The sequence below is a fragment of the Microtus oregoni genome, unplaced genomic scaffold (assembly GCF_018167655.1).
Source record: "Microtus oregoni isolate MIOR12 unplaced genomic scaffold, Mior012 000010F_ref0000083, whole genome shotgun sequence".
Taxonomy (NCBI): Eukaryota; Metazoa; Chordata; class Mammalia; order Rodentia; family Cricetidae; genus Microtus; species Microtus oregoni.
Genome location: NW_024543069.1, coordinates 45,490 through 64,487, shown reverse-complemented (window position 1 = coordinate 64,487; position 18,998 = coordinate 45,490). Strand labels below are relative to the sequence as shown.

The 18,998-nt window shown below is 40.0% G+C and overlaps 1 protein-coding gene across 1 annotated transcript; it reads right to left on the bottom strand.

Moving 5' to 3' along the window:
• Positions 1-9,569: 9,569 nt before the first annotated feature.
• On the bottom strand, positions 9,570-12,456 carry LOC121452845 (antigen-presenting glycoprotein CD1d1-like). Its single transcript, XM_041659173.1, has 5 exons — positions 12,292-12,456; positions 11,762-12,031; positions 11,190-11,468; positions 9,716-9,815; positions 9,570-9,626 (listed from the first exon to the last, which is right to left on the bottom strand). The coding sequence occupies exons 1-5, from the start codon at positions 12,350-12,352 to the stop codon at positions 9,605-9,607; spliced, it is 732 nt and encodes a 243-aa protein (XP_041515107.1). The 5' UTR covers positions 12,353-12,456; the 3' UTR covers positions 9,570-9,604.
• Between the last annotated feature and the right edge of the window lie 6,542 nt (positions 12,457-18,998).

Here is an 18,998-nt window from a genome sequence, read left to right as displayed (position 1 = left end):
TTCCAGATCTCCACACGTTTGGAATAAATAAGGATAGACATGATTCTCACATTGGTACACTGAGAGGTTAAGATCGGGTGGGCTAAGTTCCTTCACAGCATTCCTACCCCCAAATCTCCTGTATCAGGGGTCCCCAGACCACTTTCCCCCTAACCTGATCTGTTCTCTGCTGGCCTTGTCTCTCTGTCTTCCTGCCTCCCTTTCAGGAGAGTACAGGTGTGTTTTATTTTATTGCACTATATCATGGTTTGTGCAAATTGAAGACGTATGGCAATCCGATCTGAAGAAAAGCTAAGAGTGACAAGATGTGCACACTCTTTGGGCCATAGCACAGGGGAAACAAGCAGGATATCTGCAATCAAGAATCTTTCCTTCAGGGGCTGGAGAGATTGCTGAGTGGTTAAAAGCACTACCTGCTTGTCTAAAGGTCCTGAGTTCAATTGGCAGCAACCACATGGTGGCTCACAACCATCTGTAATGAGATCTGGTGCTTTCTTCTGGCCCAATATACAATAAATAAATAAATCTTTAAAAAAAAAAGAATCTTTCCTTCAGGTTCCCTGCCCTCTGGCCAACCCTGCCTACTGGCTTCTTCCTCTGCCTTCCCACCCACTCTCAAGTTTGTGAGAACGGAGGTAGGATTACAAGGTGTACCCGGGATTTGGTCATTCCCTATTTCTCATTTTGGAAAGACGCAGTGACAAAACAGTTACTCAGAACTGTGAGTTACCCCAAGAAAGAAGTCATCACTGGTAAAGCAGACTACCTCAGCCACCGGATACCGTCTTCCTCGTTCCTTTTTATTTTCTCCTTCATCAGCTTGCTCTGTCTTTTCGTCCTGTCTCTTAATTGGGTCCTCTTCTCTACATCTCCACCTTCATTGTCACCCTAACCTTCTGTATGGAAACAGCCTTCCTGGGAAGAAAAAGTCATCATCAGGATGGCCTAGAGGAGCATCCTGGCCCTGCTCTGGTCTGCCTTTGAGTGTCAACTGGAACCTACTCTCAGCCTCACATGATCCAGTGTCTTAGATGCAGCTTCTTCCTGACTAAGGTCTCTGCACAAATAGGTATCTTAGGGAACTCATGCTTCCGAGCCCATGGCTAGCTGTTTCCACTAGACCAAACCCCAATGCTGTTTTTTCAGAAGAGCCTTCTCAAGCTTCCCAGGTGGTGTGAGCGAAAGCAGGAGAGCTAGAAAGCCCCATCTCCACACCCTGCACAGAGGCTAGCTTTTGGGCCTTTCTTCCTAACACATAGGCCTTGTAATTACAGAAGTGTTAGTTCATCTGCTTCTTTGTTCTTTCTATAATCACCGGTAGGGATATCAGATCAAAAAGGTCACATCTTCTGACCACGACTCCTTCCATTCTGCCTTCATTAATTTTATTCCTGCTATGTCGCATTGTTAAAGAGTCCTGGAGGATAGGTTTTCCCTTCTACGCTGGGATCTTGGGGTGGGCTGTTGGACCCGTGGGTCCAACACAGTGGCTCTAATCAGCTAGACCTTATTTTACTGGATATTGCTCCCAAAACAGTCTGAAATGACACTGAAAAGTTTTGTTAACAAATAGACCGTTACTTGGGTGTGGTGGTACATGCTTATAATCCCAGCACTTGGGAGATAGAAACAGGCAACTCTCTGCTGCAGTTCCTGCTCCCCCAGTGATGTAAATTTAAACAAACCCTTTCCTCTCTAAGCTGCTTTTGGCCATGGTGCTTTAATCTCAGAAGTGGAAACGTTAAGACAGCTTGTCATAATCCCTTTTCACTTTCCTAGTTTCTGGAGTTATTCTGGGTTGAATGCTCACATCTGGAGTTTGGAAGCTTTAAAATAGAGGAGCAAGAACATGCAGACTTTTGGGATCTGATTTACCTCACTGAATAATGCTTTCTATGTCCATCCATTTACCTGCATATGTCACGATTTCATTTTTTTATAGTTGAGTAGCATTGTATAGTGTTTATGTCCCACATCTCCATTATCCCTTGTCAGATGAAAAACATTAGGATGTTTCCATTTCCTAGTTATTATGAAGAGCAACAAACATGCCTGAGGAAATATCAGTGGGGTAGGATGTCACATCCTCTGAGCATATGCCAAGCAGTGGCATAGCTGGGCCATGTGCTGCATTTATTTTTAGGGTCTTGAGAATTCTCTGTGTTCTAGAGTGAATGCAGTAGTTTACAACCCACCTGGAGTGAATGAGGCTCCCATCCCCCACATGGTCTCCAGCTTTGTGTGTGTGTGTGTTAGAGATCTTTGCCTTTAGCCTGGGGTGAGATGAAATCTCAAAGTTGTTTCTATTTGCATTCCCCTAATTGCTAAGGAGAATAAACATTTGCCAGAATATTAGCCACTCTATTTCTCTGTCTGAGAATTCTTCTTCTGGGTCTTTAATGTTTTGAATTTTTTTTTTTGTATTCTTTTGCTGTTAACGCTCTATCAAATGAATAGCTGGAAAGATTCTCCCCCACTCTACTGACCTCCTCTTTACTCAATTGTTTTTTTGGTTTTTTGATTGGGCAGAAGCCTTTTGGTTTTATAAGGATCCCACTGGTCATTGTTGGTTAATTCCTGGGCATTGGAGCTCTATTTAGAAGGCCCTTTCCTACACCTCCATCCTGTAGTCTTGCCTTTGTAGTCTTCCAGGAGTTTCAGTGTTCAGGTTTTACCCTGAGGTCTGGGGTGCATTTGAAGTGAGCTTTTGCGCAAGATGGTAGACGTGGGTCTTATTTCATTCTTCTACATGTAGACATTCAGATTTTCCAGAATTGATGAGGGTGCTGCCTTTCTCCAGTGTGTGTTTCTGGCATCTTTGTCAATTATCAGAAGACTGTATTTTGTGTATACTCATGTTTGGGTCTTCCTTTTTGTTTAATTGATCTATATGCCTATTTCTGTGCCAGTTCCATTCTGTTTTATTACTTTGGCTCTGTAATATGTTTTGAAATCTGGAATGGTAATTGCTCCCTCATTTTTGGTTTTGCTGTTGTGTTGTTTTGTTTTTGTCAAGGATTACTTTGGTTATCAGGGTTTTTTTTGGTGGTTCCATATGAATTTCAGTTTCTTTGGGAAAACGAGATGGGAATTTTTATGCAGACAGCATTGGAACTTAATAGGTTTGGGTAGGGTGATCATTTTTACATCACTAGGCCTATTGATCCTTGAGCATGAGATACGATGCTCCAGTGTCTCGGCCAATGTCTTTTTCAACCTCTTTCTCCAGAGATTTTATTACAGACACCTTTTATCTCCTTACTTAGGTTTATTCGTAGATATTTCATTGTCTGTGAGACTATTGTGAATTGGAGTATGTCTGTGATATCTTTCTCAGCAAGTTAATTGTTGGCACATAGAAAAGCTATTAATTTTGATAAGTTTATTTTGTATTTTGCCACCTTGCTGAAATTGTTGATCATTTCTAGAAGGTGCTTTTTGATGGAATTTTTGGAATATCATATCATCTGCAAACTGGGATAGTTTTACTTCTTTTCCTATTTCTACCCCTTTACTTTCCTTCTCTTGCCTTATTGCTCCAGTTTTGTGCTTCAGATACTGTATTGAAAAGGAGTGGGGATTTGGGCAGCCTTGTTTCATTCCTCATCTTAATGGTATTGCCTTGAATTTCTCCCCTTTAGGATGTTGAGTGTGGGCTTGTCATATTTAGTCTTTATGATATTGAGGTACATTTCCTCCCGCCCTCTCAAGCACTCTATCATTAAGGTATGTTGAATTTTGTCAAAAATATTTTCTGCAGCAGCTCTCACACAGCGACCTCTGTAGGAGCAGGCCCAAATGACCTCCAGGATTGCAGAGTAACCTCCAGGAACTCCGAGTGACCTCTGGCTTCGGAACCATGGCTTCTACTCCACCACAAGGAGCAACCATCAGAGTCTTGCATCCACCTGGAAGAGTGATTACAAGAGACACGACCCCAACTATACCAATCAGAGGAAAGACAAGGTAAGAAGAGACTCAACACCACAAAGAACAACATGACACCAACAATCATTAGCGGCTCTAAAACAAGAAGACTTGAACACTCCAATACAGATTAATCAGAAGAAAATGACCTAAAAGAATAACTTCAGGAGAATGTTTGAGGTCCTTAAAGAGGAAATTAAAAATTCCCTCAAAGGAATGGAGGATGAGACAAACAAAAAAATTTCAGAAATCAACAAATCCCTTAAAGAAAACCAAGAAAAAGCAATAAAATAGGTAAAAAAAAAAAAAAAAACGATTCAAGACTTGAAAACTGAAATAGTGACAATAATGAAAACATAAACCAAAAGAATTCTGGAAATGGAAAATATGGGGAAACAATCAGGAACCATAAGCACAAGCATAAACAGCAGAATACAAAAGATGGACGAGAGCATTGATGATACAATAGAGGAATTAGAGTCTCATAAAGAAAACATTAAATCTAACAAAAGCTTAATACAACAAACCAGGAAATATGGGACACCATGAAAAGATCAAATATAAGAAAAATAGAAATAGAAGTAAGAGAAGAAGTCCAACTTTAAAACATTGTAAATATATTAAACAAAATCATAGAAGAAAACTTGCTTAACCTAGAGAAAGACATGGATACAAAGATACAAGAAGCTAACAGAAGACCAAACAGACTGGACCAAAAAAGAAGTTCCCTCACCACATAATAATCAAAACACTAAACATACAGAATAAAGAAAGAATATTAAGAGCTATAATGGAAAAAGATCAAGTAGCAAATGAAGGCAGACATATCAAAATTATACCTGAGTTACCAAGGAAGCAATGAAAGCCAGAAGGTCCTAGTCAAGCAATATGCAGACATTAAGAGATCATGGATGCCATCCCAGAGTACTATACCCAACAAAACTTTCAATCACCATAGATGGTCAAAAGAAGATATTCTAAGACAAACCAGATTTATCGAATACCTTGCCACAAATCCAGCCCTACTCAAGTACTAGAATAATCTCCAACCCAAGTAAGTTAGCTACATACACAAAAACACAGACAACAGATGATCGCAGAGCAACAAATCCCAAAGAAGGAAAAACACACATGATAACATCTGTAACAATGAAAACTAAAGTAACAGGAGATAGCAATCACTGGTCATTAATATCCCTTAATATAAATGAGCTCAATTCACCTATAAAAAATGCAGGCTAACAGATTAGATACAAAAACAGAATCCATGCTTCTGTTGCATACAAGAAATATACCTCAATGTTAAAGACAGACATCACCTCAGAGTAAAGGGTTGGGAAAACAAATTCCAATCAAATGGACCTAAGAAACAAGCTGGTATAGCTATCCTAATATCTAACAAAATAGACTTCAAACTAAACTCAATCAAAAAAGAAAATGAAGGACATTTCAAATTAGTCACAGGAAAAATTTAAGAGGAAATCTCAATACTGAACAGCTATGCCCCAAATGCAAGGGCACCCTCATATGTAAAAGGCACACTACTAAAGCTTAAATCACACATTAAACTACACCCTCTAATAGTGGGAGACATCAATACCCCACTCTCACCACTGGATTGGTCTGCCAGACAGAAACTTAACAGAGAAATAAGGAAATTAAAAGATGTTATGACTCAAATAGACTTAACGGATATATACCATTCCATCCAAATATAAAAGAATATAGCTTCTTCTCAGCTCCTCATGGAACCCTCTCAAAAGTTACCACGTACTGAGTAACAAAAGCAACCCTCAATAGATACAAAAAAATTGGAATAACCCTATGTATCTCATCAGATCATCATGGCTTAAAATTAGAATTCAACAGCAAAACAAATTTCAGAAAGCCCACAAACACATGGAAATTAAACAATGCTCACCTGATTCATCAATGGGTCAAAGAAGATATTAAAGACTTCCTAAAATCCAACAAAATAGAAACAAAGAAAACAATACAAAGAATCAATGAAACCTAGAGTTTGTTCTTCAAGAAAATCAACAATATATACACACCTTATCCAAACTAACCGAAAGGGAGATAGAGACTATCCAAATTAACAAAATCAGAAATGAAAAAGGGGAAATAACAACATACATGGAGGAAATACAGAGAATCATCAGGTCATATTTCAAAAATCTGTACTCCACAAAATTGGAAAACTTAAAGGAAATGGACAACTTTCTGGATAAATATCACTTACCAAAATTAAATCAAGACCAGATAAGCATATTAAATATACCTATAACTGCTGAAGAAACAGTCATCAAAAGTCTTTCAACCAAAAAAAGCCTAGGAACAGATGTTTAAGGCTCGGAAATCTACAAGATTTTCAAAGAACAACTAATACCAATACTCCACAAATTGTGCCACAAAATTGAAATAGAAGGAACAATGCGAAACTCTTTTCATGAGGCTACAATTACCTTGATACCATTACTAAGAGAGAAAATTACAGACCAATCTCATTCATAAACATTGATGCAGAGACACTCAATAAAATGCTGGCAAACCAAATCCAAGAACTCATCAGAAAAATCATCGACCATGACCAAGTAGGCCTCTCCCCAGAGATGCAGGGATGGTTCAATATATGAAAATATGTCAATGTCATTGACTATATAAACAAACTGAAAAAGAAAACACATGATTGTTGTCAGGGTTTCTGTCCTGCCTGGTCCTCCAGCTGTTTAGTCACAAGTAATCACACAGAGGTATATATATAATAAGTTTAACTATATAAACTTATTGGCCTATTAGCTCAGGCTTCTTATTAACTCTTTAAACCACATTCAAATGCTTTTTGGCCACCTCTTGCCTGTAAGAGTCAGAATTTGCACTGGCAGGATGGCCCAAAAAGCCAGCACTTTAAAACGGTGCGGCTTTTTTCCTGCTGCAGCTGAAAACCAAAAAGCATGCAGTCAGCTTTCCATCAACACCATTTAAGTGTTTTGTGGCAGGGCCTCTTAAAAGAACTGCAAGGTTTTAGATCTTAAGATGATTCAGAAAGCCTCCCTTAAATGAGATGCAGTTTCCTCTAGCAAAGAGCCCACCTGAGAAAATGCTGTTATCAATAAGCTGTGCCAAACTCTATTCTTTTTTGTCTAGAATTACTTCACAAGCTCTCCCAAGCTTTATGTGGGTGCAATTGTCCACATGGGTGCCAAAAGAAGAAGGATGCTTAATAGAAATCCCACACTAGCTCAGAATTGAGAGATAGATGGTTATTTATTTGGGGGTGACTCACAAATCAGAATCCTCTGCTGAAATGAAGATCAGAAAATGAAATCCGCAACTAGGACAGAGAGGCTGGGAAAGAGGCCGGAAGCAGGGTCTGCATCATCATAAATAGTATAAGAGGCCACCGCCCAGTAGGCGGGTAGCCACTAGTTGTAAGACTTCCTACAGCACCTGATCATCTCATTAGATGTTGAAAAAGCCTTTGACAAATTACAACATCCCTTCATGATAACGGACATGGAGAGAGTAGGGATACAAGAAACATACCTAATATAACAAAGGCAATATACAGCAAGTCAACAGCCTACATCAAACTAAATGGAGAAAAACTCAAAACAATCCCACTGAAATCAGGAACAAGACAAGGTTGTCCTCTCTCTCCATTTCCATTCAATATAGTTCTTGAAGTTCTAGTTAGAACAATAAGGCAAAAAATGAGATCAAGGGAATACAAATCAGATAAGAAGAAATCAAACTCTCACTTTTTGCTGATGATGCAATAGTTTACATAAGTGACCCAAAAGTTCTACCAAGAAGCTTTTACAACTCATAAATACCTTCAGTGATGTAGCAGGATACAAGATTAACTCAAAAAGAATCAGTAGCCCTCCTTTATACAGATGATAAATAGACTAAGAAAGAAACCAGAAAAACATCACCCTTCATAATAGCCACAAATAACAAAAAATATCTTGGTGTAATTCTAACAAAACAAGTAAAAAACCTGTAATCTGCTGGAAGGTTTACAGCTAGTAACTACCCGCCTACAGGGGGTTGGCCTCATAGACTATTTCTCTGGATGCGGAAGCACTTCCGTCCCATTCTCGCATCCCCCTAGATCCTGCTTGGCTGGTAGGATTGTTTTTGGATGGTATTGTAAGTCCCCCCCCCGCCTCCGGCAGGTAAATAATGGTCTAACTTTCAATTCTGAGCCAGTGTGAGATGTCTTTTAAGCACCTGATTTCTCCGCCCATCACCTTTATGACAAGAACCTTAAGTCTTTGAAGAAAGAAATTGAAGAAGACACCAGAAAGTGGAAAGATCTCCCATGCTCTTGGGTAGGTAGAATTAACATAATAAAAATGGCAATCTTACCAAAAGCAATTTACAAATTTAATGCGAAGCCCATTAAAATCCCAGAAAAATCTTCACAGACCTTGAAAGAACAATACTCAACTTCTTATGGAAAAGCAAAAAACCCAGGATAGGCAAAACAATTCTATACAATAAAAGAACTTCTGGAGGCATCACAATCCCTGACTTCAAACTCTACTACAGAGCTACAGTACTGAAAAAAAGCCTGGTATTGACATAAAAACAGACAGGAGGACCAATGGAACTGAGTCGAGGACTGGACATCAATCTATCCACCTACAAACACCTGATTTTTGACAAAGAAGCAATAAATGAATGAATGAATAAATAAATAAATAAAATGGAGAAAAGAAAGCATATCTCAGACTAGAAAAAAAGAAAAGAAAAAAGGCCTTGAGTTCCCTTCTAAATCCATGAATTACATTACGGCAAAAGGGACTTTGTGTCCCACTATGACTGTATGAACTCATTATGTCAACTCCTTTTTAGTGGGCCTCACCTGTTAACGTAAGTACTACATCCTGATAATACCATGGGCTGATAAATGGTCTGTTGGGATACATTTCAAATGAAATTATAGCAGTGTTTGAGGGAAATATCTCAAGGTAAGTAGGTATACACTGTGACTTCTTTTTTTAAATACAGTGATTCCAAGTAAATCCCCAAGAGACCTCCTAAATTTTATTTTAAAGAGAACACACACATCAGTCATGAATGCATGTTTACAATCGAGACTCTGTCATAAGATTGTCATTATTGCATTTAGGACAAATATTTTCTTTTAAAGAGCCACAAACTGGAAGCCCTTGGGTTGTCATTAGATGGACATCCATCAGGTGTGGATCTAAGATATGAAAGAATACTGATATTTGGGAATATTTGAGTTTACTTTAATATCTGTATGTCCCTGCTCCTCTCAAATAAGTATTTCTAGGTTTTGAAACCTGTAGAGTTCAGCCATGTTGGCATTAGGCTTTACATTTTTCAACAAACTTGGAACCATTGGTTTGGGCAGAATCTGTGCTTTCCAGTTCAGTGCAAATCCCATAAAATACTGCCCACCGCTTGTTCTTGGCAGGTATGTTTATTTGCAATTGTGTTTGTTCCAAACCACCTGGGCTTTTATAAACTTGTAATACAATGAAAAAGAAATTAATTTTTAAAATAAATATTGAAAGAGTGTGCTGGTAGCTCTTCACATTCTTCAAGGTTCTTTTATTCTCCTCAGTTCCTCAGACAACCATGACTGAAGTCCTAGAAGCCAGAAGGTCTGAGTCTCAGGAAAGGCAGGCATAAGGAAGACCTACGGGATGTCTCGATAGGAGCTGAGAGAAAAGAGAGAGGCCATTAGGAAAGAAAAGGAAGTAACAAAGCAGAGATGTTGAGAAAAGAACACATGACAGGGGAGACTTACCGGTGCTTCTTGGTGTAGATCACATAACACCCAGCACATATTAGTACTAGTCCTACTAGTACTGCTGCGATAATAATACCCATGGGTGAATGTCTGCCACCTGCTTTGGAAGAATGCAAGGTATCACTAAACAAAGAACCCAGACCTATTTCAAGTTCCCTATTCTAAGCACATGTGAGGAAGCCATACCATTGTTTTTTTTTTTTAATTTAAACTCTATTCTTTTAGTCTTCATGAGTTTAGACTGACCATCTATTGTCAGGATTTGACTGTATGCTCTCCAAACAGATGTGAATCTGTTTACCCCAGCTCTTGAATTTTCAGAATGACTTTACCTTATCTTAGCAATGACCTCTTTATATATAAAGTCAGAATAGCACTATTTGCTTCAAAACTAAGTGATGAACTGATATGTTGGTAACAGAGTGGTCAGTGCTCACAGAGGAGGCATCAATAACCTACAGCTATGCCTTGGGCTTGGATCCTCTATCCTGGGGTGTGTATCTTCATGAACTTCTTTATCTACCCTTATGCCTCTGGGTCTTCTGAGTTTCTTGGTCTACATTCCTCTCACATATATAGAACATCTTAACTCAAATTTACTGGGATTGATTTCTGTATCTAGAATTCTCCTTTTTTCTCTCTCCTATAATAGTTAGGGGTTTCATATCTGAAACTCAGTTTATTTAGTTCTCATTCCAAGCTTGAATGGTACCTCTACTTGCTCTCACCCAGGATACAGGTTTTTTTTTTTTTCTTACGTGAACGGCAGATTTTATTCTGTCCTCCTAGACTGCTATGTTTCACGCAGCAGGCCAGGCCAGCCTCCTTTCCAGCCTCCACATCCAGGGTTGCTTGGAGATACCATGTCTCATCAGCATTGGGCAGGTAGTCACTTGTCTGAGTACTATTTTGCTCCTGCTCACCCTGCATCCACATCACCCACACAGGCTTTGGGTAGAAGCCAGAGACATGACACACCAACTGTAGATGACCATGTTTAGGACTGAGGCCACTGGACAACCAGACCTCAGGCTTCTCTGTACCCAGAAAGAGAATAAAAATATTTTAAAGCAAAAACATTTATATTAGAGGCTCCAGAATTCCTATTAAGTTTACACTTTCCACAGGTCCCCTTCTGGAGATGATGTTGCCCATTAGTTTAAATCCATTTGTATCACTGTGACTAGGGAAACGGTCTGTGATCCTTTCACCCCTTCCTTGATCCAAGTGTTTCAGGAACAGTCCTCCTCTGTACTCTAGAACACCCTGAGTTCAGCTGATATAGCATGTCTCAAATACCAGTTGGCTCAGTTCTGATCCCCAGTGTTCATTTAACTCAATAAGAGTGAGTGCCAGTGACAAGAATAAACCCCACATGTCTTATTCACCTCCTTCTAGGCCTTGCCCTTCCTCTAAAGTTTACAGAGATGAAAAAACATAGGGAGAGCCGGGGTGAGGCAAGCAGGCTGACCTTGTTTCTCTAGCTCTGCCTTCCCTGCCTCCAAGAGGCCATGGACAAACTTGGGGCAGATGTCATACAGAAGCCATTGTGCTGTTTCCGTTGTCCCTTGATCACCATTGAGCACTTTAATAACCAACTCTGTCCAAGGTGGGGCATCTGGGGCCTTCTGAAAGGAAGTTCCCTGAAAACTCAGGATATATTCTCCTTGAAATGCTACATAGAAAAAGCTTTCTGAAGCATTCTCAGAGTACACGTCACACCCAGCAGACATCTGGATCTCAACAGGATCTGTAAAGGGGAGTGTGTAGAGATTCAAGAATGGTTAAAGTTTGGAAGAAAGGAGAAGAAATTGACATGGAGATAATAGTTATGTCCCAGTTGAGGGAAATGATTGCTGGGTCCTGGAGCAGAGACAGGGATTATTTTCAGAAGAGACAAGGATCCCTCTAGACAGAAGTGAAAATCTTAAGGGTGGAGAAAAAAAGAGAATCTCATCAAGTAGGCCCACAGTTATCCAGTTGGGGTCTGGGGTTCTCTCTCATCCACTAGGTACCTTTTCAGGACTCCATCCCTCCACTCACAGTGTATATTAGGCATCATTTTGACAAATTCCTGTACGTCCCTGGTAAAGCTTAATCGATAAATTCGAAATATCCGCTGCAATTGCTCCCACTGTTGGTCACTGAATTTGCCCTGGGACCAGGGCTTCACGAAGTCAATGGTGTCCGAGGCCTTACTCCACCGATGAGTTTGCAGATCCCCCAGCCAGGCCAAGCCATCTGTGCTTGAGTTACTACTGTTTGGGAAGGAAGAGATCTGCAGGCAGCGGAAGGGGAAATTCTTTTGCTGGGCTGGAAAGAATGAAAACCGAATGATCACAGTAAGTGTCCAATTCAGCAGGCAGGTTGTTAGGAAAAAGCCTTAATGGGCTTTCAAAGGGAGAGTAGGGTTCAAAACAGCATTTAGGTCTTAGCCAGATCAGCATACTTTCTTCCCACCAGTGCACTTCAAGCCAGCCAGGGTCCACCTCCACCCACACAGGACCACAGCTCTGCTAGCCTCACGCTCTCTTCCTCCTTCTCCAGACCATTCTGTGCGCCCTTCTACTCACCTTCTGATTGTACCCAGACCCACGCGAACACCCAAAACAACAGGCACGATACGTTCCACATGGCGCCAGAGGTTTATACAGCCCTAGGCTTCGACTTCTGCCCCTTTCTTTTCACACTGCTTGAGGAGAACAGCTCTGGGTTTTTGGCAAAGCGACCGCCCAATGCGGAAGAGCAGGCTCTGGCAAATGAATTATTCTTTTACAAAGTCACCCCCTAGTGGTTGAGTTTGGGAATACAGCTTTAATCAGCACCTCTGAGAGCAATCAACTTCTCTCAACCTTCTTTCCCATGCATTAAGAAAGAGGTTGAGACCGGTTTGCCATCTAAATGTTAAAAGTGAGACAAAACGTCGTAATTTTATTAAAACTTCGTTGATATTAAAAATGCAATGGAGGAAAGGAGAAAAGTTTCGACCTGGCTAGCAGTGATTATCTGCAGGTGCTACTTTGTTTTACACTTCTGACTCCTTCCAGATCTCCACACGTTTGGAATAAATAAGGATAGACATGATTCTCACATCGGTACACTGAGAGGTTAAGATTGGGTGGGCTAAGTTCCTTCACAGCATTCCTATCCCCAAATCTCCTGTATCAGGGGTCCACAGACACTTTCCCCCTAACCTGATCTGTTCTCTGTCTTCCTGCCTCCCTTTCAGGAGAGTACAGGTGTGTTTTATTTTATTGCACTATATCATGGTTTGTGCAAATTGAAGACTTGTGGCAATCCGATCTGAAGAAAAGCTAAGAGTGACAAGATGTGCACACTCTTTGGGCCATAGCACAGGGGAAACAAGCAGGATATCTGCAATCAAGAATCTTTCCTCCAGCACTCGGGAGGCAGAGGCAGGCGGATCTCTGTGAGTTCGAGACCAGCCTGGTCTACAGAGCTAGTTCCAGGACAGGCTCCAAAACCACAGAGAAACCCTGTCTCGAAAAACCAAAAAAAAAAAAAAAAAAAAAAAAAAGAATCTTTCCTTCAGGTTCCCTGCCCTCTGGCCAACCCTGCCTACTGGCTTCTTCCTCTGCCTTCCCACCCACTCTCAATCTTCTCAAGTTAGTGAGAATGGAGGTAGGATTACAAGGTGTGTCCAGGATTTGGTCATTCCCTATTTCTCACACTGGAAAGAAGCAGTGACAAAATAGTTACTCAGAACTGTGAGTTACCCCAAGAAAGAAGTCATCACTGGTAAAGCAGACTACCTCAGCCACCGGATACCGTCTTCCTCGTTCCTTTTTATTTTCTCCTTCATCAGCTTGCTCTGTCTTTTCGTCCTGTCTCTTAAGTGGGTCCTCTTCTCTACATCTCCACCTTCATTGTCACCCTAACCTTCTGTATGGAAACAGCCTTCCTGGGAAGAAAAAGTCATCATCAGGATGGCCTAGAGGAGCATCCTGGCCCTGCTCTGGTCTGCCTTTGAGTGTCATCTGGAACCTACTCTCAGCCTCACATGATCCAGTGTCTTAGATGCAGCTTCTTCCTGACTAAGGTCTCTGCACAAATAGGTATCTTAGGGAACTCATGCTTCCGAGCCCATGGCTAGCTGTTTCCACTAGACCAAACCCCAATGCTGTTTTTTCAGAAGAGCCTTCTCAAGCTTCCCAGGTGGTGTGAGCGAAAGCAGGAGAGCTAGAAAGCCCCATCTCCACACCCTGCACAGAGGCTAGCTTTATGGACCTTTCTTCCTAACACATAGGCCTTGTAATTACAGAAGTGTTAGTTCATCTGCTTCTTTGTTCTTTCTATAATCACCGGTAGGGATATCAGATCAAAAAGGTCACATCTTCTGACCACGACTCCTTCCATTCTGCCTTCATTAATTTTATTCCTGCTATGTCGCATTGTTAAAGAGTCCTGGAGGATAGGTTTTCCCTTCTACGCTGGGATCTTGGGGTGGGCTGTTGGACCCGTGGGTCCAACACAGTGGCTCTAATCAGCTAGACCTTATTTTACTGGATATTGCTCCCAAAACAGTCTGAAATGACACTGAAAAGTTTTGTTAACAAATAGACCGTTACTTGGGTGTGGTGGTACATGCTTGTAATCCCAGCACTTGGGAGATAGAAACAGGCAACTCTCTGCTGCAGTTCCTGCTCCCCCAGTGATGTAAATTTAAACAAACCCTTTCCTCTCTAAGCTACATTTGACCATACTGCTTTAATCTCAGAAGTGGAAACGTTAAGACAGCTTGTCATAGTCCCTTTTCACCTTCCTAGTTTCAGCGGTTATTCTGGGTTGTATTCTCACATCTGGAGTTTGGAAGCTTTGAAATAGAGGAGCAAGAACATGCAGACTTTTGGGATCTGATTTACCTCACTGAATACAATGCTTTCTATGTCCATCCATTTACCTGCATATGTCACGATTTCATTTTTTTCAATACAGAATAGCATTTTATAGTGTTAATGTCCCACATCTCCATTATCCCTTGTCAGTTGAAAATCATTTAGGTTGTTTCCATTTCCTAGTTATTATGAAGAGCAACAAACATGTCTGAGGAAATATCAGTGGGGTAGGATGTCACGTCCTCTGAGCATATGCCAAGCAGTGGCATAGCTGGGCCATGTGCTGCATTCATTTTTAGCCTCTTGAGGATTCTCCAAGCTGTTCTAGAGTGAATGCACCAGTTTACAACCCCCTCCAGGAGTGAATGAGGCTCCCATCCCTCACATTTTCTCCAGCTGTGTGTGTGTGTGTGTGTGTGTGTGTGTGTGTGTGTGTGACCTTTGCCTTTAACCCGGGGTGAGATGAAATCTCAAAGTTGTTTCTATTTGCTTTTCCCTAATTGCTAAGGAGGATGAACATTTGCCACAATATTAGCCATTCTTATATCTCTGTCTGAGAATTCTTCTTCTGGGTCTTTAATGTTTTGACTTTTTTTTTTTTGTATTCTTTTGCTGTTAACGCTCTATCAAATGAATAGCTGGAAAGATTCTCCCCGAATCCACTGGCCTCCTCTTTACTCAATTGTTGTTTTTCTTTTTTTGTTTTTTTGATTGGGCAGAAGCCTTTGGTTTTATAAGGATCCCACTGGTCATTGTTGGTTAATTCCTGGGCATTGGAGCTCTATTTAGAAGGCCCTTTCCTACACCTCCATCCTGTAGTCTTGCCTTTGTAGTCTTCCAGGAGTTTCAGTGTTCAGGTTTTACCCTGAGGTCTGGGGTGCATTTGAAGTGAGCTTTTGCGCAAGATGGTAGACGTGGGTCTTATTTCATTCTTCTACATGTAGACATTCAGATTTTCCAGAATTGATGAGGGTGCTGCCTTTCTCCAGTGTGTGTTTCTGGCATCTTTGTCAATTATCAGAAGGCTGTAATTTGTGTATACTCATGTTTGGGTCTTCTTTTTTGTTTAATTGATCTATATGCCTATTTCTGTGCCAGTTCCATTCTGTTTTATTACTTTGGCTCTGTAATATGTTTTGAAATCTAGAATGGTAATTGCTCCCTCATTTTTGGTTTTGCTGTTGTGTTGTTTTGTTTTTGTCAAGGATTACTTTGGTTATCAGGTTTTTTTTTTTTTGGTGGTTCCATATGAATTTCAGTTTCTTTGGGTAAATGAGATGGGAATTTTTATGCAGATGGCAATAGACCTTTAATAGGTTTGGGTAGGGTGATCATTTTTACAGCACTAGGCCTATTCATCCTTGAGCATGAGATATGATGTTCCAGTGCCTCGGCCAATGTCTTTCTCAACCTCTTTCTCCAGAGATTTAATACAGACATCTTTTATCTCCTTACTTACGTTTATTCGTAGATATTTCATTGTCTGTGAGACTATTGTGAATTGTAGTATGTCTGTGATATCTTTCTCAGCAAGTTAATTGTTGGCATATAGAAAAGCTATTAATTTTGATAAGTTTATTTTGTATTTTGCCACCTTGCTGAAATTGTTGATCATTTCTAGAAGGTGCTCTTTGATGGAATTTTTGGAATATCATATCATCTGCAAACGGGGTTGTTTTACTTCTTTTCCTATTTCTACCCCTTTACCTTCCTTCTCTTGCCTTATTGCTCCAGCTTTGTGCTTCAGATACTGTATTGAAGAGGAGTCGGGATGTGGGCAGCCTTGTTTCATTCCTGATCTTAATGGTATTGCCTTGAATTTCTCCCCTTTAGGATGTTGAGTGTGGGTTTGTCATATTTAGTCTTTATGATATTGAGGTATATTCCCTCCTGCTCTCTCTAGCCCTTTATCATGAACGCATGTTGAATTTTGTCAAAAACATTTTCTGCATCTACTGAAATGACCATGTGATTTTTGTCATTAAATCCATTTGTGTGACTTATTACACTGATAGTGATTTTCATGTGTTAAACTGTCTCTGAATGTCTGTGATAAATTCAACTTGGTCTTGGTAGATAATATTTCTTTTATTTGCCTGTATTCAGTTTGCTATGATTTTATTAAGGATAGCTAGTGCTATTACACAGAGAAACCTTGTCTGAAAAATCAAAATAAAATAATAATAATTTAAGTAGAATTGGATATAGATCTTCTATGTAAGTCTGTCAGAATTATGCTATGAATCTACCTTGACATGAGATTTTCTCTTTTATTTGGAAGACTTTTTATTACTGTTTCAATCTCCTCATTTATTATGGGTATGTTTAGGTTATTAACCTTTTTTTGGTTTAACTTTGCTGGTTTGGATGAATGTAGAAATATATCCATTTATTTTAGATTTTCCAAAATAATGGAGTGCATGGTGTTAAAGTATTCCCACGTATATTCTGAATTTCTTTTATGCCATTGTGTCTTGGTTTATTTCTGATTCTGCTAATTTGGGTCGTCTTTTTCTTTGGACTAGTTGGGCCAAGGTTCTGTTGATTTTCTTGTTTATTATCTTGAGGATCTTCTCTTAGATCCACTGATTCTTTTATTGTTCTCTTTGCTTCTATATCTGCTTTGATATTTATTTCTTGCTATCTAATGTACTTTGGATTGGTTTATTCTTATTTTTCCAGGTTTTTGGGTTGTGTCAGTAAGTCTTTTTTTGCTCTTTCTGATATATTTTAAAATAGGACAGAGGGGTTTTTTTGCTGTATTTTCATTTTTGTTTAGTTCCAGGATATTTTTCTTTTCTTATTTTTTCTATTTTCTATTCATCATTCAGTGATGCATTGTTTAATCTCCATTAATTTGTGTACTTATTAGAGACTTGTTTGCTGTCCATTTTAATTTTTATTGCATATGATGCCATTTATTTGTTATTTTTATTCAGATGACCTTTGTGTGCATTAGAGAAAGTGGGGGTATTACAATCAATTATTATTAATGGGTTGACATTAAGCTATGTCTTTTATTTATTTATTTATTTATTTATTTATTCATTTTTATTTATTATGTATACAATATTCTATCTGTGTGTATGACTGCAGGCCAGAAGAGGGCACCAGACCCCATTACAGATTGTTGTTAGCCACCATGTGGTTGCTGGGAATTGAACTCAGGACCTTTGGAAGAGCAGGCAGCACTCTTAACCACTGAGCCATCTCTCCATCCCTAAGCTATGTCTTTAATCCAGTAGAAGGCCCTTTATGAAACTGGGTGCTCCATATGTTTTGTGCATATGTTCTTAGGGCTATACATCATGCCTTCTTTGTTAATTGTTCCCTTAATTAGAATGAAATAACCTTCTTTGTCTCCTCTGATTAGTTTTAGTTTGAAGCCTATTTTGCTCGTTATTAGGAAAGAGATCCCTGCTTGCTTCCTGATCCCATTTAATTGAGTAGAATGATTTTTCCAAGCTCTCATGTGGCATCTTTTTTTCATTCTAAGATGAGTTTCTGGTAATAAGCAGAAAATGGATCGTTTACATTCTATTTTATGTGCATGCTGTGAAGGTGTCAAATCCCCTGAGACTATGTAGACCTGGGACCCTAAGGGAAAACAAGATTCTACTGTGATGATTAAGTTACACAGCAATAAAATGTCTCCTAATGATATTCTTCTTAATCATAAGTCAGTGTCTTGCACAGTCATCATCAGAGAAACTTCCGTCTGCAGTAGGTGGGAACAAACAGAGACCCACAAATGGACAATGTGCAGAGAGTGACAGACATTGGAAAACTCAGTCCTAAATGGAATGTTCCCTCGGGGCTTAGGGAACTCTGTGTAAGTGAAGACAGAAAGATTATGAAAGTTAGAGGAGCTGGAGAACAACAAGGCTTAAATACAGTAGGACTGATGCGCATATAAACTCACAGAAACTGAGACACAGTAGATTTTCACTATATTTTTTGCCCTCTACTCTGGTCTCTCCAGACTTATTCATAGTCCTGTGGCACTCTGTCCGCAGAAACCCTGCATTCAGCTCCCATTCCCCGATACTCCACTTCTCGGTGCAGACCCAGGATCCTCATAGCTCGTTACTGTGGACTTCTGTTCTAGCCTATCTCCATTCTTTATGTCACTGGCTGACAGGAAGAAACATTCTCTACTAAGAATTCCACTTGCCTAGGATATAGGGTAGGCAACAGGAACCATAGAAGAGAATGCACACCAAATAGAGACAAGACCAAATACACACACACACACACACACACACACACACACACACACACCCAACCAACCAACCAACCAAACAAACAAACAAAAACTTCAAGGGCTGGAGAGATGGCTCAGAGGTTAAGAGCACTGGTTGCTCTTCCAGAGGTCCTGAGTTCAATTTCCACAACCACATGGTGGCTCACAACCATGATGAGAT

Bases quoted from the DNA above. Each gene is read 5' to 3' on its own strand.
- LOC121452845 (XM_041659173.1), bottom strand. From the start codon at position 12,352: ATGTGGAACGTATCGTGCCTGTTGTTTTGGGTGTTCGCGTGGGTCTGG. The intron at 11,469-11,761 runs GTGAGTGGAGGG...TCCCCTTTACAG, and splicing joins AATGATGCCTAATATACACT to ATCCTGTTGAGATCCAGATG. The intron at 9,816-11,189 runs GTCAGCCTGCTT...CTTCCAAAGCAG, and splicing joins GGCAGAGCTAGAGAAACAAG to GTGGCAGACATTCACCCATG.